This window comes from Nomascus leucogenys, chromosome 9, assembly GCF_006542625.1.
Source record: "Nomascus leucogenys isolate Asia chromosome 9, Asia_NLE_v1, whole genome shotgun sequence".
In the NCBI taxonomy this organism is placed as follows: Eukaryota; Metazoa; Chordata; class Mammalia; order Primates; family Hylobatidae; genus Nomascus; species Nomascus leucogenys.
Window position 1 is genome coordinate 109,208,494 of NC_044389.1, and position 24,797 is coordinate 109,233,290.

Sequence of the window (24,797 nt, forward strand, 5' to 3'; positions counted from 1 at the left end):
ACAACCTTAACCTCTCTGCTCTATGTTGTCCACTCCACCAATCCCACAGTGCCTGAAATGTCATTGTCTTCCCTGATGTCTGGGGTAGCATCTGTGAACACGTGGATTTGATACATTTATGATGCTCTTTGTCTCTACTGAACCCTTCTTAAGCAAAATCACAGTAGACTAGCAGATCATGGTAGTATCTGAAAGCCCCAGGACCCCAGAACCTCAATCAGTGCTCCCCACTTCCCATGGTTTTCTCCCTGTGTTTCCACATTTGGATTGTGATTGTCTGTGAAAAGGCGTGATCCCTGTCAATAACACACAGTGTATGCAATGTGTGTCTTGTGTAAAACGGAGTGTGAATTCTTGAGAGCAGGAAGGAAAAGGGGTACAAGAGGCCCCCCTGGGAGATGGGTGAGGAGCAGGGCAGAGTAAGCCTGGCTGCTGGGAACCCCTCAGGAGAGCTCTGGAGAGGGTTCTGGACACATGGGCTTGGCCTGCCTGACACAATTAGGATTTGTGTCAACAGGACCGGCCCTCACCTGACACGAAATGGGCTGCGGTTCCCAGGAGAAACACTTAGCATCATGACTTCGGAGGTTGCCATCATTTTTGATGACTTTTTCTTTTTCCTTCTTTTCTGTTTCCCTCTTGTCTTAAGTTTCTACCTGTAAGTAAGTTACACTTACTTATTCTGTGTTTCTTTACAATCTCAGGGGAAATTCCGTTGAGTTGAAAATTTCCTCAGCTCCTCGCTCCAGTTTCTCAGAAGAGTTTCTCTCCTTGCAGAAAAGACTGTGGGTGGGAGTCACCGACTTAGCATATTTCTACTAAAAATATGACCCCATCCCAAGAAATTGGTTTTAAAGATTTGAGGAAAAACTGCTTTTAGATTTCAGAGAAAGAAAAAGAGTGTGTTTCTACTTCCCCCTTTTAAATCTGATAACTTTTATTTTAATCAGGTTGACATTCTGTGGTGAGCTTGTGGTTAACTCTTTCATGCCCGGAAAACTGTTGTCGACCGAGAAGACTCCCAGGATTAGAACATAACCAGCGCCCAACATTTCATTTGCAGAAGCATTTGAGGTCCCAAAATGTGATGGTTTAGCGGCAGCTGCTTGTAGGGGTATTTTTGGTTCCCTGCTTCTTTTTTCCCTTCTAAGTAAAGAGAAAATAACTAGATCACTCCACCCCACCACCCCATCATTTTGTTGTTGTTTAACAAGTGTTGAGTAAGGCACAGTTGTTCTCCAAAAGGGTCTTACCCTGTGAGTTACTCATTTTAGGGTTGCGGAAACTCTGACTATTTGACCCAGTCAACCAGGCCTCAGAAACTGTGGGTCAGATAACAAATAACTCACGGTGCTTCTGTGCTAATTACTACAGAGATGTGCCCAAGTGTTCGGAGATCTCCTCCTTGAAGCAAAGATCTCCTCCTTGAACCACACCACCTTCTTCTCCTTTCCCGAGGGAATCAGGCAACTTTTCTTGGATGACAGCAACTTCCTTAAATCCCCCAAGTCCTGAGACAGGCAGTTTACTTCTCCCACATTTCCTTCAACATTTGTGCTTGCTGAATGAAACAAGGAAGGTGAGTGTTTGTTTGAACGAACCAATCAATGGGTAACAGCACCAATGCTAATGCTAATACACTCAAGTACTCATTCAGCACCAACCATGGCCCAAGGCTTGTGCTCTGCTCTTGGGTGCTGATCCAGCAAAGAGTGGGTGGAGGGGGAGTGGGAGGTGAAGTCCCTATACTACCACTTATATTTTGCACTGTCTTATTTTTTCCTCTGGTCACATGCATACATAAATTTTATCTCTCTGTAATTATGCCATTTAAACATCCTCCCACTGAGGTAGAAGGCGGGACTCAACTCCTGAAGCAGGGCTCAGACACCAGATCAAATTGAGGACTAGCAAAAACAGGATTGGGGCAGAAGCAGCTTTCCGTAAGACCTGCTCATGAGTGTGCCATGTCAGTTTACCATTGCCATGGCAACACCCAGGCGTTCCTGCTCCTTTCCATAGCAGTGACCGGATGACCCAAAAGTTACTACCCCTTCCCTAGAAATTTCTGCAAACTGCCCCTTAAACTGTATGTAACTAAAAGCAGATATAAATATGAATGCAAAACTGCCCTGACCTACTACTCTCTGCCTATGTGGTCGCCCTGCTCTACAGAAGCAGTCACGGAGCTGTAGCACAGCCGGAACTATAACATTGCCACTTCAATAAAGCTATTTTCTTTTATTCTACCACTGGCTTGCCCCTGAATTCCTTCCTGGGCAAAGCCAAGAACCTTTGCGGGCTAAGCCCCACCTTGGGGCTCGCTTGTCCTGCATCACTACCACCTTCTCTAGGAAGATGCTCTAGGCTTAATCATTATGTTGAATTCAGCTGCTGAGGACTGAGAGGTGATTTGGATGATTGACTTAATAAATAAAATTGGGAGTTACACTTTCCTGCTGTGGACTTACCACTGAGTTGGGGGAGAGGGGGGTTTCTTTCTCTGATAAAGTTCCACATCCACAGACAGAAGGAAAAGGCCCTGAACTAATCACTTCCTTTGGAAGAAGCTTTGGTAAAGAATCAACATTTGGGAGGTTGGCAAGAAAAACCTGTTTGTTCTATAAATATTTAAAAATTATTAAAATTTCAAACAATACAGAAAAACACGAAGACTAGTATAACCATCATGTGCCCACCATCAGAATTCAGTAAATGTTTACAGTTTACCTTGGTTGTTTCATGTCCTTTTTGTTTATTTTAAATACATGCTCTTGTCATGCGTGATGGCTGATGCCTGTAATCCCAGCACTTTGAGAGGCTGAGGCAGGTAGATCACCTGAGGTCAGGAGTTCAAGACCAGCCTGGCCAACATGGTGAAACCCCATTTCTACTAAAAATACAAAAATTAGCCTGACGTGATGCAGGCGCCTGTAATCCCAGCTTCTTGGGGGGCTGAGGCAGGAGAATCACTTAAATCTTGGAGGCAGAGGTTGCAGTGAGGCCAGATCTCGCCATTGCACTGCAGCCTGGGTGACAGAGCAAGACTCCATCTCAAAAAACAAAACAAACACAAACGAAAACAAATAAATACATACTGTAGATATAGTGGAGCTCCCTCTCTGTCCAACCCAATCTCATTCTTCCCCTCCAGTAATTGCTCTCTTGAATCTGGGCTGGATCTCATGATGCAATATACACTACTGGTTTGTTTTTTATTTTATACATAAATGCATAATATACTGTTTCTTTTTGCAACTTTGCTTTTTTCACTCAGCAGTGTTTCTGAGATTCATTTTTGATGTTTATTCTTTTTAACAATTGTACATTATTACATTGTATAATAATACAGTTATTGATAATGCTGAGTTTATTAATCTAACCTTTTGATAGACAATTAGATTGTATCTGATTTTTCCCTATTACAAGCAATGCTCTAATAAACGGCCTTGAATGTGTGCACATATGCAAGAATTTCTCTAGGAATATACCTAGAAGTGAGATCGCTGATCCTAGAACATGGACAGCTTCAATTTTACTGTTATATTTAAAATGTTCTCTTTGAAATTTCCATGCTAATTTACAATCCTCATCAGTAATTTATGAAATTTCCTGAATTCCTCAGATATTTCTCATCATCACTTACCATTGGGAAATTTTAACATTTTTTGCCAATCTGATAATATAAAATAAAATCTCATTACTATCTTAAGTTTCATTGATACCTGGTGATATTGAGCATGCTTTCATATGTTTTTTTGGTCATCTCTGTGGCCTCCTTGTTCATATCCTTTGTCCCTATTTTTATTGGTTTGTTGGCCTTTAACTTATTGATTTGTAAGTCTCCCTTATGTATTATGGATACTAAGTCTTTGGATGATTATAGATTCTTGGATTTTCTAAGTAGATAGACATTATTATTTATAAATGACAATTTTATTTTTTCTTATCCACTTCTTATTCCTCTGATTTCTTTTGCTTGTTCCATTGCATTAGCTGGGGTGTTCAATACAATATAGAATAAAAGCAGGAATTGTATATGTTTCCACCATTAAATAGAAGCCTTTTAAGGTATCACATACATGTTATTTTCTGTAAGATTTCAGTGTCTACTCTCTATTGGTTAAATAAGTTTCCTTTCATTTCTACTATCTTAAAAGTTTTTTTCTTTTAATCGATAATGGATATTCTTTTCATCATCATTAGATGCTCTTCTTCATCTATTAAAATGATCATGTAGGTTTTCTCCCTTTATACCATAAAAGTATTTAAGTACATTGAGAGATTTTCTAATGTTAAACCATTCACTATTGCTGGGATAAATTCTGACTGATCAGAATTTTTTGTTTATTTGTTTGTTTTTGCTTAATACATTGCTAGAATCAGGTGCGAATGTTTGACTGTAGAATTAATTTCTTTTTGTAATTCTTCACCTTATCAACCATATGTATTGTTGAGTGTATACATGTTCAAGATTATCATAACTTCCAGAATAATTTTTATTTGTGAAAATGCTTTTTTGGTCTAGCTTCTCTTATGTTATTGTAGCTATGGAGCTTTCTTATCTCTGGCTACCTTATCAACAATACGTATTGTGGAGTGTTTACAGGGTCAAGATTATTATAACTTCCACAATGATATTTATCTGTGAAAATACTTTTTTGGTCTAGTTTCTCCTGTTATTATAGCTATCGAGCTTTCTTTTGGTTGCTAAATATTGCATATAATGTGTTTTCCAGCCCTTTATTTCAACCTTCACATGCCACTATATTTTAAAGATGTTTCTTGAAATAACAAAAATAGACCTTGTGCAGGACTTTGGGGGAAATTTTTCCCCCTCAATCAGAATATCTCTGTCTTTTACAAGCAAGCTTAATCCATTTATATTTATTGTACTACATTTGGACTTATTTATGCTATTTTACTTTGAACTTTTATTAACCATTATTTTTCTTTTACTGTTGTATTTATCCTTTCTTGTCGTCTGTTAAATTGATTGAGTTTCCTTTATTTTCTCTTTTCCTTCTACTGGTTTGTGTATTATATGTTTTAATTCTACTTTTAGAATTAACTCACCCTTGGCCAGGCATGGTGGCTCATGCCTGTAATCCCAGCACTTTGGGAGGCCGAGGCAGGCAGATCACAAGGTCAGGAGATTGAGACCATCCTGGCTAATACAGTGAAACCCCGTCTCTACTAAAAATACAAAAAAATTAGCTGGGCGTGGTGGCAGGCACCTGTAGTCCCAGCTACTCAGGAGGCTGAGGCAGGAGAATGGCGTGAACCTGGGAGGTGGAGCTTGCAGTGAGCCGAGATCACGCCACTGCACTCCAGCCTGGGCGACAAAGCGAGAATCCATCTCAAAAAAAGAATTAACTCACCCTTTAAGTTCTCAAAGTACTCTTGATGTTAAAAGTCCACAGTTAATTATGTTATTGTAGCTATGGAGCTTTCTTATCTCTGGCTACCTTATCAACAATACGTATTGTGGAGTGTTTACAGGGTCAAGATTATTATAACTTCCACAATGATATTTATCTGTGAAAATACTTTTTTGGTCTAGTTTCTCCTGTTATTATAGCTATCAAGCTTTCTTTTGGTTGCTAAATATTGCATATAATGTGTTTTTCAGCCCTTTATTTCAACCTTCACATGCCACTATATTTTAAAGATGTTTCTTGAAATAACAGAAACCCAGTTCTAGGATCTTCTGTTTAGAACTTAGCACATTTCTGGCAACTAAGGATTGACAACTGTTAAAAAATATCATTTCCCATTGTATTTTTGGATTGGTTATTGCTAATATATAAAAAATATTGAAGTTTATAAATGAATTTTCTATCTGGTCACCTTATCAAACTCTTAATAGTTCTAATACTTTAACCGTCTTGGGTTTTCTAAGGACTTAAATTCCTCACATAGAATGATTATTTTTGTCTTCTCTTTTCCAACAAGTGTATGCCTTATCTATGTTACCAGTTTTATCAGATCACTAAGAACGAGGGTTCTTTTAAAGTCAATTGGAGTGAGAAAAACCCAAAGACACTACTAAGTCTTTGAGTGTCTTCGGGGAAGAAAAGGTAGATTTAGGAAAAGAGAGACAAAAGGCAAAGTAAGACAATACCATGTATCGCAAATTTAGGTGTGATTTAATGATGGCTAAGAAAAAATTTTAAATTATATATAAAAGTATATTTGTATATAAGGTAGTTTAAATAAATAATAGGTAATGTGGGCAGCCAACAACAACCAAAAATGACTGGAAATATTCAAATTCAACCATGGTGATTTGGTTGACAGCAATTGGAGAACTGACCATGCTTCAGTAGACTGAAATCTGTTATAATCTATTAATGTGAATACAGGTGACAGGAAACAACCGAATACAGCATTCTCATAAATAGTTCTTAGAATATGAATTCAAAAGAAACTCTTTCCTCATTCTGACACAATCAAGCTTTAAGCAATGAACGCTTTAAATATTGTTTTTCAGCTTAGAAAGTAACTATATATTTTATCATTTGGTTCTGAAAACAACACCGCTCAAGAGGTCATCGTAGCAACAATCAAAATTTGTGGAGCGTCTTACAGATTTCAAATTCACTTATGTTATTTCGACTGATCCTCATATTTCCATCCTTCATACCCTCACGATTCATGCTTCAGCAAAACATTCTACGTGTAGCCTCTTGTATCTTCCATATGATGATGCTATTTCACACTTTTACACATTCTCTGCCAGAACGGCCTGATGTGCCTAACCTGCCAGATGAACTTCCACCCACCTTTCAGGCACCTTATAGTTAGGAACAGCCTTCATTCTGTTGCCTGGCTCATGGGCAGGGCCAGGATTCCCAGCAAGGGGCACTATATCAAGAGGCCTAACAGGACATATCAGCATGGTAAAAGGAAATGGCTTGGGGTGTATGAGAAGCTCCTATGGTTACATGACTGGGAGGAATTCTTTTCATTTCGTGTTACAGACGGAGCCTCTGATATGAGAAGGGACCACAGTGAGCCAGTGAGTGAAACAGGAGGAAGATTCTGACACCCAGAGCTTTACCTTCAACATTTCCTTCTGTTTATTCCTTATCTAGGCTTCCATTTTCCTACCCCATAGATACTCACTCTTATGACCATAACTTGCCTTCAACTCCTCTACTGCCTTGTAAATGTCCCATGCATGCTTGAAAAAAGAGAGGGCTCTGCTATGGTTGGAATCAAATTTGTTAATTGTGGTTATCACATTTGATTGTTCTTACTGATTTTCTGTCTGTTTGACCTATCCATCATAAAGGAAGACACTGTTAAAATTTCTCATTATGATAGTAGATTTCCAAATTTATCCTTGTTTTGTCAATATTTGCTTTGTGTATTTTGAAGTGATGTTATTGGGTGCATAGAAGTATGTAAGTGTATGTTTTCCTGGTTCTTGTTTTGTATATTTTGAAGTAATGTTTTTGAGTGCATACACATATAGCATTTTTATGTTTTCCTGGTGAATTGAACCTTTAGCAATACGTACTGACTTCTGTATTTCTATTAACACTTCTGCCTTGAAGTCTGATGTTAATATAACTCCTTGGATTCAACTGTCCATTCTTTTAGTTTCAAACTTTTGAAGACTTTCTGCTTTAAGCATGTCTCTTATAAACATCATATAACTGCATATTTTTAAAAATATATGCAGTCCAACATTCTGTAACTGCAGGGTTAGTCTATTCACATTGATAATTATTACTGATATAGCTTGATGAATTTCCACTGTCTTATTTTATCTTTTACCTTCTCTTTCTATGCATTTCCCCCTTCTTTTGATTTAAGTAAGTTTTTATCCTATTTTATTTTCTTCCAATAGCTTGTAAGTTATTCACTTTACTCTGTCATTTTAGATGTAATTTTTAACATTTTAACATGAATCCAGACTTTACAAAGCCCAGATTTAACCAATATCATAGCCTTCCTCTCAAATAATAAATAACCTTGGAACAAATTGCCTCCACAAACCTTTTCTACACAGTTCTGTCTTCTTCCCCCTTGCTTCTTTGTGCGCATTTATGTTTGCTATTTGAAAGAATTTCCTGAAAGTAAAAGTGAGATTTTTTAGAAGGCTGACATGAGGGCAGCAATAGTAGACTTTCACGTGACTCCTGTCCCACCACCTTGAGCTGTGTGGTTTAGGCAACTTACTTAATCTCTCTGAACCTCAATCTCTTGCTTTGTAAAGTGGGGATGACAGTATCTACCTTCCAGAGCCATAGTGAGCATTGAAGGTAATAGATGCAAAGCAGCAGCACATAGGCAGGGCTCAGACATCATAGTTATTATTATATAAATAACCCCAAATGGAGGGCCTGGGCCCTCTGCCTTCTTCAAAGATAATAATCTGAACTAAACCACAACATCACACAAACACCTCCCAGCACCCAGATAGTTTAGACATAGCTCCACCTCTTTGTAAGAGATAATCTTCAACAGATAGGTGAAAAGCATGCTCCTTCCTGAAGATTATGATTCTGGGTGTTGGAAAAGCACTGAACTAGGAGTCAGGGAACCTGGTGATCTGTTGTAATCCAAGGCTTGCCACAAACTTGTGGAATGACCACGGGCCCAGTGTTCTTATCTATAAAATGTAGAGGTTGGCCTAAATGATCTTTGAGGTCTCTTCTAGTTCTCATATTCTATGATACCATTAAAAGGGATGTTCTACATCCCTTTTGCACCCAAACCACTTACTTTCTATAAGGCCTAAACTGCTGGTTTGGGTTTCCCAAGGAAGCGAGAGACAACCTTCGATATTAGGCATATCTTTGGAGTTCTTATTAAACTGTAAACCTCACCTCACTATCAAAGATAGCCTCTGGCTCCAACATCCTCTTTCCAATCTCCCATAGGGATTTCCTCTGGGAGTCAACGAGCTTAAGGTGAAATTTGGCTAGGGGTCTGGGAGGAATTCTTTTCATTTCATATTGCAGACAGAGCATTTGAAATGAGAAGGGACCACAGGGAGCCAGTGAGTGGAACAAGAGGAAGATTCGGGTCTCTGACACCCAGAATCTATCTGATTCTGACACAGAAGATGAACCACGTTAGAGCAAGAACCAGATCCCTCTTTACCCAGTGGCCCAAGCTCTTGATGCATACCTGTGTCCCTTGTAAATCTCAATGAATCATCATCTAGACATTTCCTGTGCTCCGTGCATTATTCTAATCTTCACTGGGTAAAAGTGGAGCTTAAAGCTTTGATATATGGATAGGAAAGAGAAGAGGGATGAAGCCTTTACCCAGGGCTGGCTGGGCTAAGAGTAAAACAACTTCGCCTTGATTCACCCAAAGGGCCAAGAATCTTATCTTGGAGTCGGTCCACATCCTTTATAAGCCCCCTTTTTCCTTTATCTTTCGTGTTGCTCACATAGGCTTCAGGGGCCAGATGAGTCTTCTCTCGCATTGAACATCAGAGAAAAAAAACGACGACAAAAAGTTACATCAGATTAAAAAAACAACGACAAAAAAAAAACCCACAAACGTTTCTCACCCACCCACCTTTCCTCCAGTCAATGACGTTTTCACTGCACCCTGTTAGACGCTGAGTGAGGAAGCGTCTGGGCACAAACCGCTGTGGATGCAGATTGAGCAGCGCTCACTGTGCACTGGAGGCATGGGGGTCCTGTCTTCACCAAGGGGGCAGATGGAGAGGGGGCAGAGCGAGCAGCCAGGGCTTCACTCACTGGAAACTCTCATACTCCAAGTGCGGCCTAGGGATCTGCAGCCCCAGCATCATGTAGGCGCTTGTTAGAAATAGTCTCAATGTCCACACCTGCCCTGACAAATCCCAATCTGCAGGATCCCGGGGGCTCTGCACACACACTGCTGTGAACAACCTCGGCATCCGTCCTGCCGGCTCTAGAGCAGCCAACCAGGATATCCTTCTTCTTCAGCGGTGATGTCCGCTCTCTAAAATAACTGTCCCCCACATCTCCTTCCAGGGTTGGTATTTCTGGTTAACTCAAGGGACACAAAAATAGCTCAGGGAAAAATTAATTTTAGTTCTACTCCAGTTCTAATAATGAAGTGGTAAAAATTAAAGAGACAGCTTTCAGATTATGGGAGTGGAACTGCAGGTATGTGGCAAAATCGAAGAAAGAGGGCTCATGATTCCACAGCAGGGAAGAGCCGCTGGCCTGCCCAGGCTGCTGTTTATCTTTACTGTGAATAGGGCGGGGCCTCTTTTTTGTTTGTTTGTTTTGTTTTGTTTTCACTTAACCTCAGTGGCAAGAAAAATGGGGCCTCTTGCCAGGAGGGGCAGAGAGTGACGCCGAAGGCAAAGACCACCTCATTTCACGAAGTTCCTCGTCTTTTATTTGAAATCCAAGACATAGAAGCTGCACATTTGTCCTTCTGGGAAGAGTGACGAGTGACAGAGTGGAGTCGAACACTCGAAAGGAGAGAGCAGGTGCCTGGGAGTCAGAAAAGCTGGCTTGAATTCCTAAATCTGTCGCTGTTTGTCCTGGGTGAGGTCGTTCTGGTCATCTATGGCAGGAGGACTACAAATGCCTGGCTTTTCCCTTTCTAGTGGGCACACAAGGAGACAGAGAAGTTGAATCTTTAGCAATCCTTTGAAGGGGAAACCCCACAGTGCAAAGAGAAGCATTGTCGAGGGCCCTTCATCTGCACCCTCTGTTCTCCCAGACCTGTTCCATGATGCATTCCAGAGAAGGTGGCTCTCCGTCACTGTCACTTGTGATTGCCAAGGCGTCAGCCAGACAAGCAAAAGCTCCCAAGGGGCATTACCCTTCAGCTGCATACAGAACTCCTAGAGGCAACAAATCCACAAGGAAAGATACACCCATGATCGTGTATTTCAGCCACGATGATGGAGGTGAGGTGGAAAAGGACGAGGAACAAGTGGGATTCTGCCCGTGTCTGTCTAATGAGCATCCACAGCAAAAGCCAACGTAAGATGTGAAACACGCTCAACACCAGAAGAGCTCGGTTTGACTCTGTCTTGGTGTGGGTCCCAGGCCAAAGCCCTCGGCATTTTCAGGATTAATGATAACTGCTGGCTGTCTCTTTTTCCCTCAGCCCACATAAAAGGCACAAAAACTAGAGAGGAAGGCCACATCACCGCAGAGCCCGTGGTTCAGGATTCTCCTCCTGGGAGCCCCGATTTCTTTTCTTTTCTCACCTTAACAGTGTCCAGAGTACTTTTATTGCCGGAATAGAGATACAGCCTGCTCAGAGCCTCACGTGGGGCCCACCACTCAGAACGAAGGGAGAGACAGATACTAAGCATGTGTGCAACAGAGAAAATCCAGCCCACAGAAACCGTCTGCAAGAGCAGCTCTGTCCAGCCTGAATGTGGCTTTGGGAAGCCCACCTAGAACTTGGCCTGCCGCCAGTCGCCCACTCAGAGCCTACTGCCATGAAGGCAGGCCCTGACTCTCCATCCCTGCCCGCACAGGGAGACCCAGGGCAAACAGAAAGTCCCTAGCGGGGGCCCAAGGAACCCCTGGCTTTCTCAGGGTCCCATTCAAGTTTCTGGGCTAGTCCTGCAGACTAAATACCACTCAGTTGCCTCGTGGGAGTAGGTGATGGACAGGGTGGAGAGGAGCCCCACTGCTTCTCAGCCCTGTGCCAACCCCTTTGGGTGAGACTCTAGTGCAGGGTTGGGAGCCCCAATTTCTAAGCCTTGAGTGTTTACCACCCTACACCCCCACCTCCAACTCCCGAATTGATCATCTCAAATTTTCCCAGTCCGTAGGCACCAGACACATCAAATACTCTCAGAAAGGAAGGTGACGTCTACATCCAGAATTGTGCCAATACTTTAAAATAACAGGGAGAAAAATATTCCCCTTCCCCTCTTCTAAGGAAAATTCTGTCTGCCTCCCAAGCTCCCAGGTCCCTTGTGGTGTGAGCTGGGGGAGTGCGTAGAGCTGGGAATTGGAAACTATTCCGGAAGAGAATGATTTATGTAGAGAAGACCCATTGGGAGAAGCAGGAAGTGGGTCTGGAAAGACAGGAGGAAGTGTAAAGGCAGAGAAAAGCCCTTGTTAGCTGAATTTTGAGAAGTAATTTTTAGCATTGTTAGTGAGTAAAACTAGAGAATGAGGACAGTTGTATGCTGTCTTAAAAAATAAAAGAATGATAATATAGGGAAAGATGATTTCAACATTTTGGAGTCATATAAATGGAATCCTCCTTTGTTATTACTGTGCAAGACTTTTAGACAAATTATTTTTTATTCTTTTTTTGGATGTTGTTCTGTTGCTGCTTTTATAACACTACACTGAGAAGGGCTAAAAAAAATCCCAAATTTATTCCTATTAGATTGAAAAAGAGCAATCCTCCAGCGTACCTTTCCACACACTCTTCTACCTCCTGCTGCCTTCAGGTGATGTTTGGCACTTCCTGGCAAGGCCTTTCAGGGAAAAGGATTATAGCCAAGCTCTTTAGTGGTTACTGAGCTACAGACCTAGAGGTGTCATGTTCCTAAAATTCCAGGAAAGATTCTTTATGAAAGGAAAGTCTGTGAGAATAAGAAGTTCTGGAACTTCCCCTTGTCCCCGCATGACCTCTTCAGACACTCGGGCTAATTTATGATGACTCTGAAAATGCCCATGACCTCATCTAGAAAAACGCACTCTCATGGAATTCAAGAGTTTCTAAGGGCACAAAATAGCTTCCAAGACAATTTGGTTCCTTCTTTTCAAATTGATGTGTTTAGAAATGTTCTCGGCTTGTGATTGACATCTCAGATTCCAAAAACATCTGAGGTCAATCCTGGCTACTTGTGCTAATGAATAATTACAAAAGAGTTGCTAAGTGTGCTTCTTGTTGATTTTGCTGAGTTAAAATTACTTATAAAGAAATGCACAGATCTGAGGCTTACAATTTGATGAGTTTTGACAAATGTGTACAGCTGCAAAAACGTTTTCATCACTTCTGCCTTCTGGTCAGTACCCACCTACCACAAGAAACCACTGGCTGCTTTCTGTCTCTGGATATAACTTTTGTCTTTTTTTGAACTTCATATAAACGAAAGCAAAGTGTATGCACTACTTCATGTTTAGCTTATTTTGTTCAACACAACATTTTTGAGATTGATCAATATTGCCTGTATCAATAGTTCATTATTTTTTATTTTTGAGTGGTTTCTATAGTATGACTATATCATAAGCTACTTGTCTCTTCTCCCAATGATGGATATTTGAATTATTGAGTTGGTTATTATTAATAAAGCTTCTATGTCCTACAATGGAAGGGGCTTAATAAAAGAAATAAGTTACTATAAATATTTTATAAAAGTCTTTCTGTAGACACATCCCTTCATTCCTCTTAGATAAATACCTAGAAGTAGAATTGCTGAATTGTAGGGTAGGTATATATTTAACTTCAATAAAAATACTTTCTTTTTTTGTTTTTTTTTGTTTGTTTCTTTGTTTGTTTTTGAGACAGAGTCTCACTCTGTTGCCCAGGCTGGAGTGCAGTGACGTGATCTCAGCTCACTGCAACCTCTGCCTCCTTAGTAGAGAAAGGGTTTCACCATGTTGACCAGGCTGGTCTCGAACTCCTGACTTAAAATGATCCACCTGCCTCAGCCTCCTAAAGTGCTGAGATTACACGCGTAAGCCACCATGCCTGGCCAAAATACTTCCGAATAGTGTTCCAAAGTAATTACATTACTTACACTGCCACCAGTAATGTAAGAGAGTTCCGGTAGTTCTACTTCCTCTCCAGTATTTGATGTATCAGTCTTTTATCCATTTCCTCCATTTCCCCAATGGGCTATCTCATCATGGTTTTTGACTTGCATTTTATTGATATCTGATGTTAAACATACTTTCAAGTGTTTATTGATAGTCATGTATCTTCTTTGGGGAAGTGACTGTTCAAGTCTTTGCTCATTTATTGGGCTGTTTGCCTTCTACTATTGCTTTGTTTTTCCTTATATATTCCAGACACAAGTATTTGTGACAAATATATATATATATATTGCAAATATTTTCTCTCAGTCTATCATTTACTTTTTCATTTTTTTTTTTTTTTTTTTTTTTTTGAGATGGAGTCTCACTCTGTCGCCCAGGCTGGAGTGCAGTGGTGCAATCTGGGCTCACTGCAAGCTCCACTTCCCAAGTTCACGCTATTCTCCTGCCTCAGCCTCCCCAGCAGCTGGGACTACAGGCACATGCTGCCATGCCTGGCTAATTTTTTTGTATTTTTAGTAGAGACAGGGTTTCACCGTGTTAGCCAGGATGGTCTCGATCTCCTGACCTTGTGATCTGCCCGCCTCGGCCTCCCAAAGTGCTGGGATTACAGGCATGAGCCACCACACCCGGTCTACTTTTTCATTTTCTTAATGTCTCTGGATGAGTAGACATTCTCAATTTTTTTCTTTTATAGTTAGTGCTTTTGCATCCTTTATAAGCAATCTTTGCCTATCTCCAACTTGCAAAGTCATTTGCCTTAATTTTCTTCTGAAATCTTTTGTAGTTTTGCCTTTTATGGTTACATCTATAAGGTATAGACCTAGTATATAGATCTTTATCTTTATATATATGATAAAATTCTTGCATAAGGTGTGAGTTTTTTCTCATACATTTATCCATTTGCTCCAGAAGCATTTGTTGAAAAGATTTTTCCTTTCTCATTGAATTTCCTTGGCACATTTATTTGTTTAAAAAATATCAGTTGAACAAACATGAGTTGAGTCCTTTTCAGGACTTTCTGCTCTGTTTCATTACTGTTTGTCCTTATGCTAATACTATGCTGCCTTGATTTCCATAGTTTTATAGAATGCCTGAATATCAGATGTCATGAATCCTCCAAATGTGTACACATTTACAATTGTCTTAGATATTCTAGGTCTTTTGTGTTTCTAAGGAGCTTTTAGAAATAACTTCCTGTGATGACTGAAAAAGGGAAACTGTGCCACTATTTGTACCATCATCTTCACCAAAATCTAAAAATGCTTTTTATGATGTATGGAGACACTCTTCCTGTTTGTTTCAGTGGACACTCCTTGCAGATGTAAAAAACTGAGAAAGCTCACTTTTGGAAAGTGATCTAAAGAGTGTCATTGAAGTGAATTTTAAGTAGGCACAATGATTGTTTTCATGGTTGCTGTTGGATCATATCTCAGGAGCTGGAATGACAGACATTATTGAACAAAGAAATCGGGATAGTGGAACTTAAAGGGCTTCATCTCAGTGCTTTCATAAGTATGAAGTGCATATATTTATAATTTTCACTAATCACAGGATAAATATAAAATTGATTCATTAAAAACGTTTCGTAAGAATTCAAAGGACATAGAATTTTGTGAAATGTAGTAGTTTTACTTAAGTGCCTTTTCTCTACTTCTGCCCCACAGCCAATTTTTTATAAACCAGTTGATACATAAGTAGTTTTGGGGGGATGACACATTACTTATACATTTTCTATATAGTAAACATGTATGTGTATGTGTGTGGGTGTGTATCTAATTACTTCGTTGGAGTGATTCCTATGGTTTGGAACTGCTGGGGCCAAGTTTATGCAAAAATCTACATTTTTGAGTAAACTGCCCATGACTCTAGTAAGTTTCCACAGTATTTGAGAATTCTTCATTTCCTAAAGCTGTACAAACATCAGATAATCAATATTTGTAAGGATCGATAATATAATTTATAATGAAATTGCTTTCTCAGCTATTAACGTTAACTACATCATCTTCATATAGCCTTATAACTCATTTGTGCTATTCCATTTTCCTCTGTTCCTTTTATTTTCACTTCCCTTGTAATGTTAGTCTCTTTGTACTGATTTCTGAAGAGTTCATTTATGATTAAAGATGTTAACATTTTGTCTAGAATTGCAAATATGTTTTTTCTCATTCATTTTACTATGGTGTTTTATTTTTTGGTTATACAGAAGTTGTATATTGAAATATAATCTTGTTCTGTTTTATGAAAAAAAAGAAATAACTTCCAAATTTCTACTAAAAATTGTGTTGGAGTTTTAAACTGCAGTTGCCTTGAATTAATTGATCAATTTAAGGTGAATAGATTTTTTAAATGAATGTTCCAATCTATAAAGATAGTATATTTTTCCATTTGCTTAATTCTTTTAAAATATGTCTCAGCAATATTTCAGAGTTTTCAGTTTAGTGGTATTACAAGTTTTTGGTAGACTTATTTACAAACATTTTATGTTTTTTGATGTAATTGTAAATACAATTGTTTTTAAATTTTTAATTTTCTAATTGGTTGTGCCAGTATATAGAACTACAAGTGATGCATATATATATATACATATATACACACATATATACATATATATACACATATATATATTGAAATTGCTAACTTGCTAAATTCTAGTAGTCATTGTGCAGATTCCTCAGTAATTTTATGTAAACAATCATGTTATCTGAGAATAATGTTCCTTATCTTGAAATCTACTTCCTGATATTAATATAACCATACCAGCTTCCTTTGCTTATCTTTGTAGATTATATCTTTTTCTATCCTTTTTTCTCAACCCATCATTTTTATTGTATTTAAAGTGTGTTCTCTTGAAGACAGCATATAGTTGGGCCCTGCTGTTTAATCCAGTCTGAAAGTTTCTATCTTTTAAAGTATGGATTTTTGTCCATTTATATTTAATGTAATTACTGATGGGGTTGGCTTCAAGTCTACCTTCTTGCTATCTGTTTCTTAGTTGTTCCTTTTCTATTTTTATTACTCTTTTCTTCCTTTTCTCTCTTCAGTTTGGCTAACCAAACAAATTTAATATTCTTTTTAGCTACACTCTTTGTGGTATTATTTGGTGGTTTCTCTAGGCTATTCAGTATGCATCCTTACCTTATCACAATCTACTTACTTAATATTGTACCATTTTCTATATGATATAAAAACCTAAAACAGTACAATTCCATTCTCCTAACTTTTATACTAGAACTGCTGTATATTTTACATTTACATGTTCAACAGAACCCACCATACCATATTATTATTTTTGTTTTAAACAGTTGTCTTTCAAAGATGTTAAAAACAAAAAGTGGTCTTTTCACTTATCTAAATATTTACCAGTGTTCTTTATTACTTCATGTCGATTTATGTTTCTAGCTAGTGTAATTTCTCTGTTGCTTGAAAATTTTTCTTTAACCTAATGCAGATGTGCCATAATTCTCTAAGCTTTCTTTTATCTGAAAATATACTAAATTCACCCTCATTTTTGGAGGATATAGTCTCTAGGTAGATTTCAAGGCTGACAGGTTTTTTTCTTTTAAAACTTTGAATATGTTGTGCCATTATTTTCTGCTTCCATTGTTTCTGTTGAGAAGTCAGTTGTTATTCATCATTGTTCCCCTGTAGGTATGTGTCCTTTCCCTCTGGCCACTTTTAAGATTTTCTCATTATCTTTGGTTTTCAGCAGTTTAGCTGTGATGTATCTAGATGTGCTTTTCTTTATATGTATCCTGCTTGGTGCAGTGAACATCTGCATCTGTAAATCAGTATCTGTCTTCAAATTTCAAAAATTTTTGGCCATTATTTCTTCATATATTTTTTCTGCTCCATTCTGTCTCTCCTCTATCCTTGGGAATTCAATTAAATGTAGGTTAGGCTATTTGATATTGTCTCACAGCATGCCAAAGGTCCATTCTTTTTCAAATTTCTTGTGTTCATCAGTTTGGATAATTTCTATTGATTTGCCTTCAAGCCCCAGCTAGGCTCATTTCAGACATTGTAACTTTTAGTTTTAATTTCTTATTTTTAAAAATATTGGCTGGGCATGGTGGCTCACACCTGTAATCCCAGCACTTTGGGAGGCCAAGGCAGGTGGATCACCTGAGGTCAGGAATTCGAGACTAGCCTGGCCAACATGGTGAAACCCCGTCTCTACTAAAGATACAAAAATTAGTCACGTATGATGGCATGTGCCTGTAATCCAAGCTATTTGGGAGGCTGAGGCAGGAGAATCACTTGAACCTTGGAGGCAGAGGTTTCAGTGAGCCAAGATTGCACCACTACACTCCAGCCTGGGCAACAGAGCAAGACTCCATCTCAAAAAAAAATTACTTGTTTTCATTTATCTACTGAAATATCCTATTGTTTCACTCATAATCATTTTTTCTTTAAATTAGCAGTTGGAAATTTTTTTCTGAAAGGGCCAGAGAATAAATATTTTAGACTACCTGGCAATGTTACTCCACTGCAACTACTCAACTCTGCCATTATAGCAGAAAAGCAGCCATAGACAAAATGTAATAAATGGGTGTGTCTTTCTTCCAATAAAACTTTATTTATAAAAATAAACCACTGAGCACAGTGGCTCACTCTTGTAATCCTAGCACTTTGGGAGGCCGAGGCAGGTGGATCACCTGAGGTCAGGAGTTCGAGACCAGCTTGGCCATCGTGGTGAAACCTCATCTCTACTAAAAACACAAAAATTAGCTGGACATGTTGGCGCACACCTGTAATCCCAGCTACTTGGGAGGCTGAGGCAGGAGAATCACTTAAACCTGGGGGGCAGAGGTTGCAGTGAGCCAAGATCACACCATTGCACTCCAGCCTGGGCAACAAGAGGGAAACTCTGTCTCAAAAATAAATAAATAAATAAATAAATAAATAAATAAATAAATAAATAAATGGCAGCAAATCTGCAGGTCATAGTTTAGTGACCTCTGCTTTAAGTCATTGAGCACACTTATTACAACTGTTTTAAATTCCTTTTGTGCTAATTCCAAAATCTGAGTCATTTTAGGGGTCTTTTTTTTTTTTTGAGACAGACTCTCACTCACTCTGTAACTCAGGCAGGGGTGCTCAGCTCACTGCAACCTCCACCCTCCAGGCTCAAGCAATTCTCTTGCCTCTGCCTCCCAAGTACCTGGGACTACAGACATGTGCCACCACACTTGGCTGATTTTTTGTATTTTTAGTATAGATGGGGTGTCACCATGTTGGCCAGGCTGGTCTCTAACTCCTGACCTCAGGCGATCCACCTGCCTTGTGCCCCCAAAGTGCTGGGATTACAGGCATGAGCCATCGCACCCAATTTTACGGGTCTGTTTCTATTGAGCACTTTTTTGAGTAGGTCAAGTAAGTCACATTTTCCTGTTTCTTCACATGTCTAGATTTTCTTTTAACTTGCTGGATATTATGAACTATACATTATAAAGGGTCTGGATTATCTTGTGGTCCTTTAAAAGGTAATGCATTTTGCTCTGACAGGCAGTTAAATGACTAGTGCATCCTCTTGTCTATTAGGCTTGGTTTTAATCTTTGTAAGGGCAGGTCTATTTTGGTTTTGAAATTCATCCTAGGGATGTCTCTTTCTCTAGAGCAGGATTGGAAAACTACAACCCACAGCTCAGACACCTGTTTTCGTAAATAAAACTTAGTATAACTACTCTTCTCTCAGCTCTCACAATGGACAATCAGGGCTAAGTCTCACTGAGTTCTGCCCTGTTCAGGTTCAGACCAGCTCTTGGCTAAGAATCTAGGGAGGTGGACCCCTATACATATTTTTGGGGCGCCCTTCATGCAGTGCCCTCTCCAGAGCCCCACCCCACAAATTCCAGTCATGTCACATCAATGAGAGCACCACTCTGCTTGGGTTCCACCTGGGTGCTGCCTGGGAGGAAAGCACCCCAGGAAGGAAGCCAGGGCAATAGTGGGCACCTCTCATGTGTTTCCCTCCTCCCAAATCATGTAGTCCTGAGCTGCTGTTGTTTAGTACCTGAAAGCACTTGTTGCATACATTTGGGCTGGTTTTATAGCTGTTTCAGCAGAAACGTAAGTTTTGGTCCCAGTTACTCTGTGATGGCTGGAAGCAGAAGTCTTCACTGGTTTTTCTAATTATTATCCCTGTCTTGCTTTAGCAACAGATTTATCTTCTGATACTTAAAATATTGGTTGGTGTTGATCTATAATAAGTGCCAACAAATGGTACTAGTGATATGAGAAGTACAGAGAGACAACCTTTTGCAGGAGTTAAAGGTTAAGGTAAACTTCAGTCCAGCCTCCATCTGAATTACCATTCTCTTCTTCTGGACAGTGAGAAAAAGGAAAGGAACAGAACTACCAACTATTCCATGCCTGTTATTTTCTGGGCTTTCTTCAAGTTACCTTAGTATATTATTTGCTATAATCATTAAATCAATAAAATAATAATTATTACACCACGAAGCTGAGCCCTGGAGAAGTAAAATAATAAAACTATGTAGCTTGTAAGCTGCTGGAGCTAGAAGTCAGAAACTCATCTTTCTCCCTTCCCACCATGCTGCTGCTGTTGCCTTATCATGAGATTACCAGCATTTATTCAGCGCTTATGTTGCCTGTTCCACTGTAATTTCTGGCCCGTGGAGCCCATTTAAATTGCTTTTGCTTAGTCCCTTGTTGGTTAGAGATGGGCCAAGCTGTCTGATTTCTCCCTACCTTCGGCTTTTTTTTTTTTTTTTTTTTTTTTTTTGGAGACAGTCTCGCTGTGTCTCCCAGGCTGGAGTGCAGTGGCATGATCTCGGCTCACTGCAACCTCTGCCTCCTGGGTTCAAGCGATTCTCCTGCCTCAGCCTCGCAAGTAACTGGGACCACAGGCACATGCCACCATGTTCGGCTAATTTTTTTGTATTTTTAGTAGAGACTGTGGTTTTCACCATGCTGGCCAGGCTGATTTTGAACTGCTGATCTCATGTGATCTACCCGCCTTGGCCTCCCAAAGTGCTGGAATTACAGGCATGAGCCATTGCACCCAGCCTCCCTACCTTCAGTTCTTAGGAGAGACAGGAGAGTCCTGAGCCACTGGATGGGGATGGTCTTCCGGAGGACAAGGTGCTGGGCAGAGTCTAAGGGCACAGAGAAGCTTCACTCAGCCTGGACAACCAATACACAACCGGCCAACCCACAGCCATGAGTACAGCCAGCAGCCGTGATTAGCCTCCGTGTGGGCTTCCATTGATGGAGAGGCCACAGACTCCTGCTTTCCTGCCTCTTCCTGTCCCTGTCATCTCCCCGTCCACTTCCTTTATCCAGCATGTGATATTTCCCCCCAAAATCTAATCTCTTAAAGCAGAGAACTTGTTGCAAAGTTGGCAATGGAATTATTTTTCTGATTAGGCCTGTGCCACTTTTCCTTTTAATAGTTTGATGTTTGACCGCTGTTTCTGGTGCCTTTAGTGAGATACCAGAGTCCATTTTTCAGGCTGAGGGAGGGTAAGGTCTTCATAATGTAAGAAGGTATTTGGTGAACTCAGAGGTGGGCAGGTGGGTGAGAAATACACATTTCCTATTTGCCAGACATTGAGTGAAGCACTTTCTGTATCTTTCTCAAAAAATGGCACAGTCATTAATTATAGAAAGTCTAACAATTCGTATATCCTAAAAAGTATTTTGTACAGACACATTTTGCCCCTCAATTAAATGTACGTAACTTTGCTCCTTCCTTTCTTCACATACCTTGACCCTCCTCTCTCCGTACTTGCTTGACATGAGGCATATTCGGAATAAAACCTCATTAATTTCTACTCATCTAGTTTGAAATACATTGTGCTTTGGTTGTAGTTAACTTTTGAGCCAGCTCTGATACAAAGTTTTCTAAAGAACAATGGTAGCAGCCTTAGTTGCTTTCTCACAAAAAGTAGGGCATGCCGTCTTTTAAATAAAGTGAAGAAATATGTGATTAAGTCATTATAGGATTAAATATGTGAGTACTTGCCCGGGGCCTCTTGAGTTCCTAAGAGGCTTCTTTTGCTTTGCAGAGCTCTGTGACGATGACCCGCCAGAGATCGCACATGCCACATTCAAAGCCGTGGCTTACAAGGAAGGAACCATGTTGAACTGTGAATGCAAGAGAGGTTTCCGCAGAATCAAAAGCGGGTCACCCTATATGCTCTGTACAGGAAACTCTAGCCACTCGTCCTGGGACAACCAATGTCAGTGCACAAGCTCTGGTAAGTGTCCCTTCTGTGACTACCAAGAACAAGAGAACTGCAGCAAAGAGTGAGACAGAGCCCAGCTTTTGTTCACTCAGCCCTATAGACACAAATGGGCCAGTCCAGTGTACAGGATAACTAATTTTAGTGGTTCCTGAAATAGTCATTTGCTAAACACAATTTTTTTTTTTTTTTTTTTTTTTTTTTGAGACAGAGTCTTACTCCGTTGCCTAGGCTGGAGTGCAATGGCACGCGATCTCGGCTCACTGCAACTTCCGCCTCCCAGCTTCAAGTGATTCTCCTGCCTCAGCCTCCTGAGTAGCTGGGATTATAGGCACCCTCCACCATGCCTGGCTAATTTTTTCATTTTTAATAGAGATGGGGTTTCACCACGTTGGCCAGGCTGGTCTTGAACTCCTGACCTCGAGTAATCTGCCCGCCTCAGCCTCCCAAAGTGCTGGGATTACAGGCATGAGTCACCGTGCAAAGCCATCCAATTTTATTTTTATTTTTGAGACAGTCTCTCTCTGTCGCCCAGGCTGGAGTGCAGTGGTGCAATCTCAGCTCACTGCAAACTCCACCTCCTAGGTTCAAGTGATTCTCATGCCTCAGCTGCCCGAGTAGCTGGGACTACAGGTATTCACCACCATGTCTGGCTAATTTTTTTATTTTTAGCAAAGATAGGGTTTCACCATGTTGGCCAGGCTGGTCTTAAACTCCTGGGCTTAAGCAATCCTCTTGCTTCAGCCTCCCAAAGTGCTGGAATTATAGGTGTGAGCCACCACAACTGACCTAGACGCCCTCTTTTATCCTGAGCTAGAATTCTGATCATCCTTCTCATTGAGGCACTCAGACTCAACTCCTTTGCCAAACTCTTCACAATAGACAGGGCTGTTCTAGAAGTTTCCTTGTCATTGTGTTAAGATGGCGTCTCTAACTTTAAGCATTCTGAACGGCCTTAGGGAGCAAAGGATCATTGCATTGTGGAGTGAGATGACTCCTGCTGCTGTCAAACAACGCAGAGACAATTGATAGCAAGCAAGGAGTCCCTTTTGGTGAGATACACACACATACACACATAACATACATGACATACACAGACATGCATCCACATGCTCAAAAACACGTCGTGGGCATTGCCATGTGCACCTGAATACCCAGAGGCCGGTGCTGGGAGGGCATGCTCTGGTTTCGTATTTGTAAGCTCAGCAGCCAGACACCGCCAGATGCATCGTGGGCACTGGAGAGGTGTGCTGCTCAAGTGAATGAATACATGAACAGTGTTTTCTGTGAAGCATTTGTGAAATTATCTGCATCATTCCATCTATATTTTCTAGCCGCTCGGAACACAACAAAACAAGTGACACCTCAACCTGAAGAACGGAAAGAAAGAAAAACCACAGAAATGCAAAGTCCAATGCAGCCGGTGGACCAAGCGAGCCTTCCAGGTAAGAGATGAATCTGTCCTCCAGCTAACTCCTGTGAGCATACCCTTCTCTTGCAGGCCGATGATGTGTACCCAAAGGAAGAAAGTCTGCCCTGCCTTCTATAAACACATGCATGTGGCTCCCTCCTCCCAAGACATCATTGCAGACAAGAACTAGTGCAGAGTTGCTCAAAGGCTGTCTGCTCAGCGACAAGCCAATCTGACAGCAGCCAATCCAGGTCTGGGCTTACTCCCTGGTTTGGTAACTGGCCAAATAGAATTCAACCCAAATTCAACTCAACTTAAAAGCATCTGTTGGGTCTGTGTGCCAGGCCCTGCTGATAGAAGACACAAACAAGAGTGTGACAACAATCCCTGCCCTCTAGGAAACGCTCTGCGTCTTCCCCTTAAGCCCAAGACAACGCGCAGCAAAACAATTATTTGCTTCCCGGTATTTCTTCCAGGGCAAGGTTGTAAAATGTGCATGCCACACTTGTCTCAAAAGCTCCAGACACATGTGTCCCGGCCAGCAGTCTGTGCATGAGTGGGCACTGTGGCTGTCCCTTGTCTGCCCTTAGCTTTCCCATGACTGAATCAGGATTCAGTCATGGTGTCAAGAAAATGGGCTGGGCGCAGTGACTCACACCTGTAATCCCGACACTGTGGGAGTCTGACGTGGGCAGATCACTTGAGGTCAGGAGTTCGAGACCAGCCTGGCCACCATGGTGAAACCCTGTCTCTACAATCATACAAAAATTTAGCTGGGCATGGTGGTGGGTGCCTGTAGTCCCAGCTACTCAGGAGGCCAAGGCATGAGAATTGCTTGAAATCAGGAGGCAGAGGTTGCAGTGAGCAGAGATTGCACCACTGCACTCCAGCCTGGGTGACACAGGAAGACTCTGTCCCCCTTCAAAAAACAAAACAAAAAAGGAAAAAGAAAAACAGAACCTGCTAGGAAGAATTGAGCTTTCTAAGGTCAGGCTAACCTTAGGAGACTTCAGAGCCCTTTGTTGATTTTACAACCTTACAAAAAACTGTATCAGATACCATCCCATTTGAGCCTGGTAATACAATCAGTCAGGACCAGGAAGGGTTACTTCAATTTACTGAAGAAACTGAGGTGCAGAAAAGATAAAAAGATTTGGCTAAGCTCACGTAGTATGGCTGGAATCAGACCTCAGGTCTCCCTGATTAGATGAGGAAACTTTCTGCTGATTACTTATTTTAAAAGAGTTTGAATTTACTTACAGCTTCCATTATTTTATGTTTTAAAACAGACTAATCTAGGGGCACAGTTGCAACACGATGTTCTTACTCCTTCCCCCTCCGACTTTGTCCTGGAATGGTGTTTCCAAGCACATTTGTTTGTTTTGTTCTACTTCCCCCATATCACCCTGCACAGTTATTGGAAGGCTTCAGAGAGGCCAATGCTTGTTGTCCTTTCTCGAAGGCTGGCTC

At 40.6% G+C, this 24,797-nt stretch overlaps 1 protein-coding gene across 3 annotated transcripts in view; it reads left to right on the forward strand.

Annotated features, from left to right (window-relative positions):
- Positions 1 to 24,797, forward strand: part of IL2RA (interleukin 2 receptor subunit alpha) — a 52,431-nt gene that overhangs the window by 15,612 nt on the left and 12,022 nt on the right. For all 3 annotated transcript variants that reach the window (XM_012499357.2, XM_012499358.2, XM_003257612.2), the window contains exons 2-3: positions 21,740 to 21,931; positions 23,251 to 23,361. In XM_012499357.2, the coding sequence (XP_012354811.1) occupies positions 21,740 to 21,931; positions 23,251 to 23,361 (303 nt within the window). The remainder of the gene's footprint in view (positions 1 to 21,739; positions 21,932 to 23,250; positions 23,362 to 24,797) is intronic.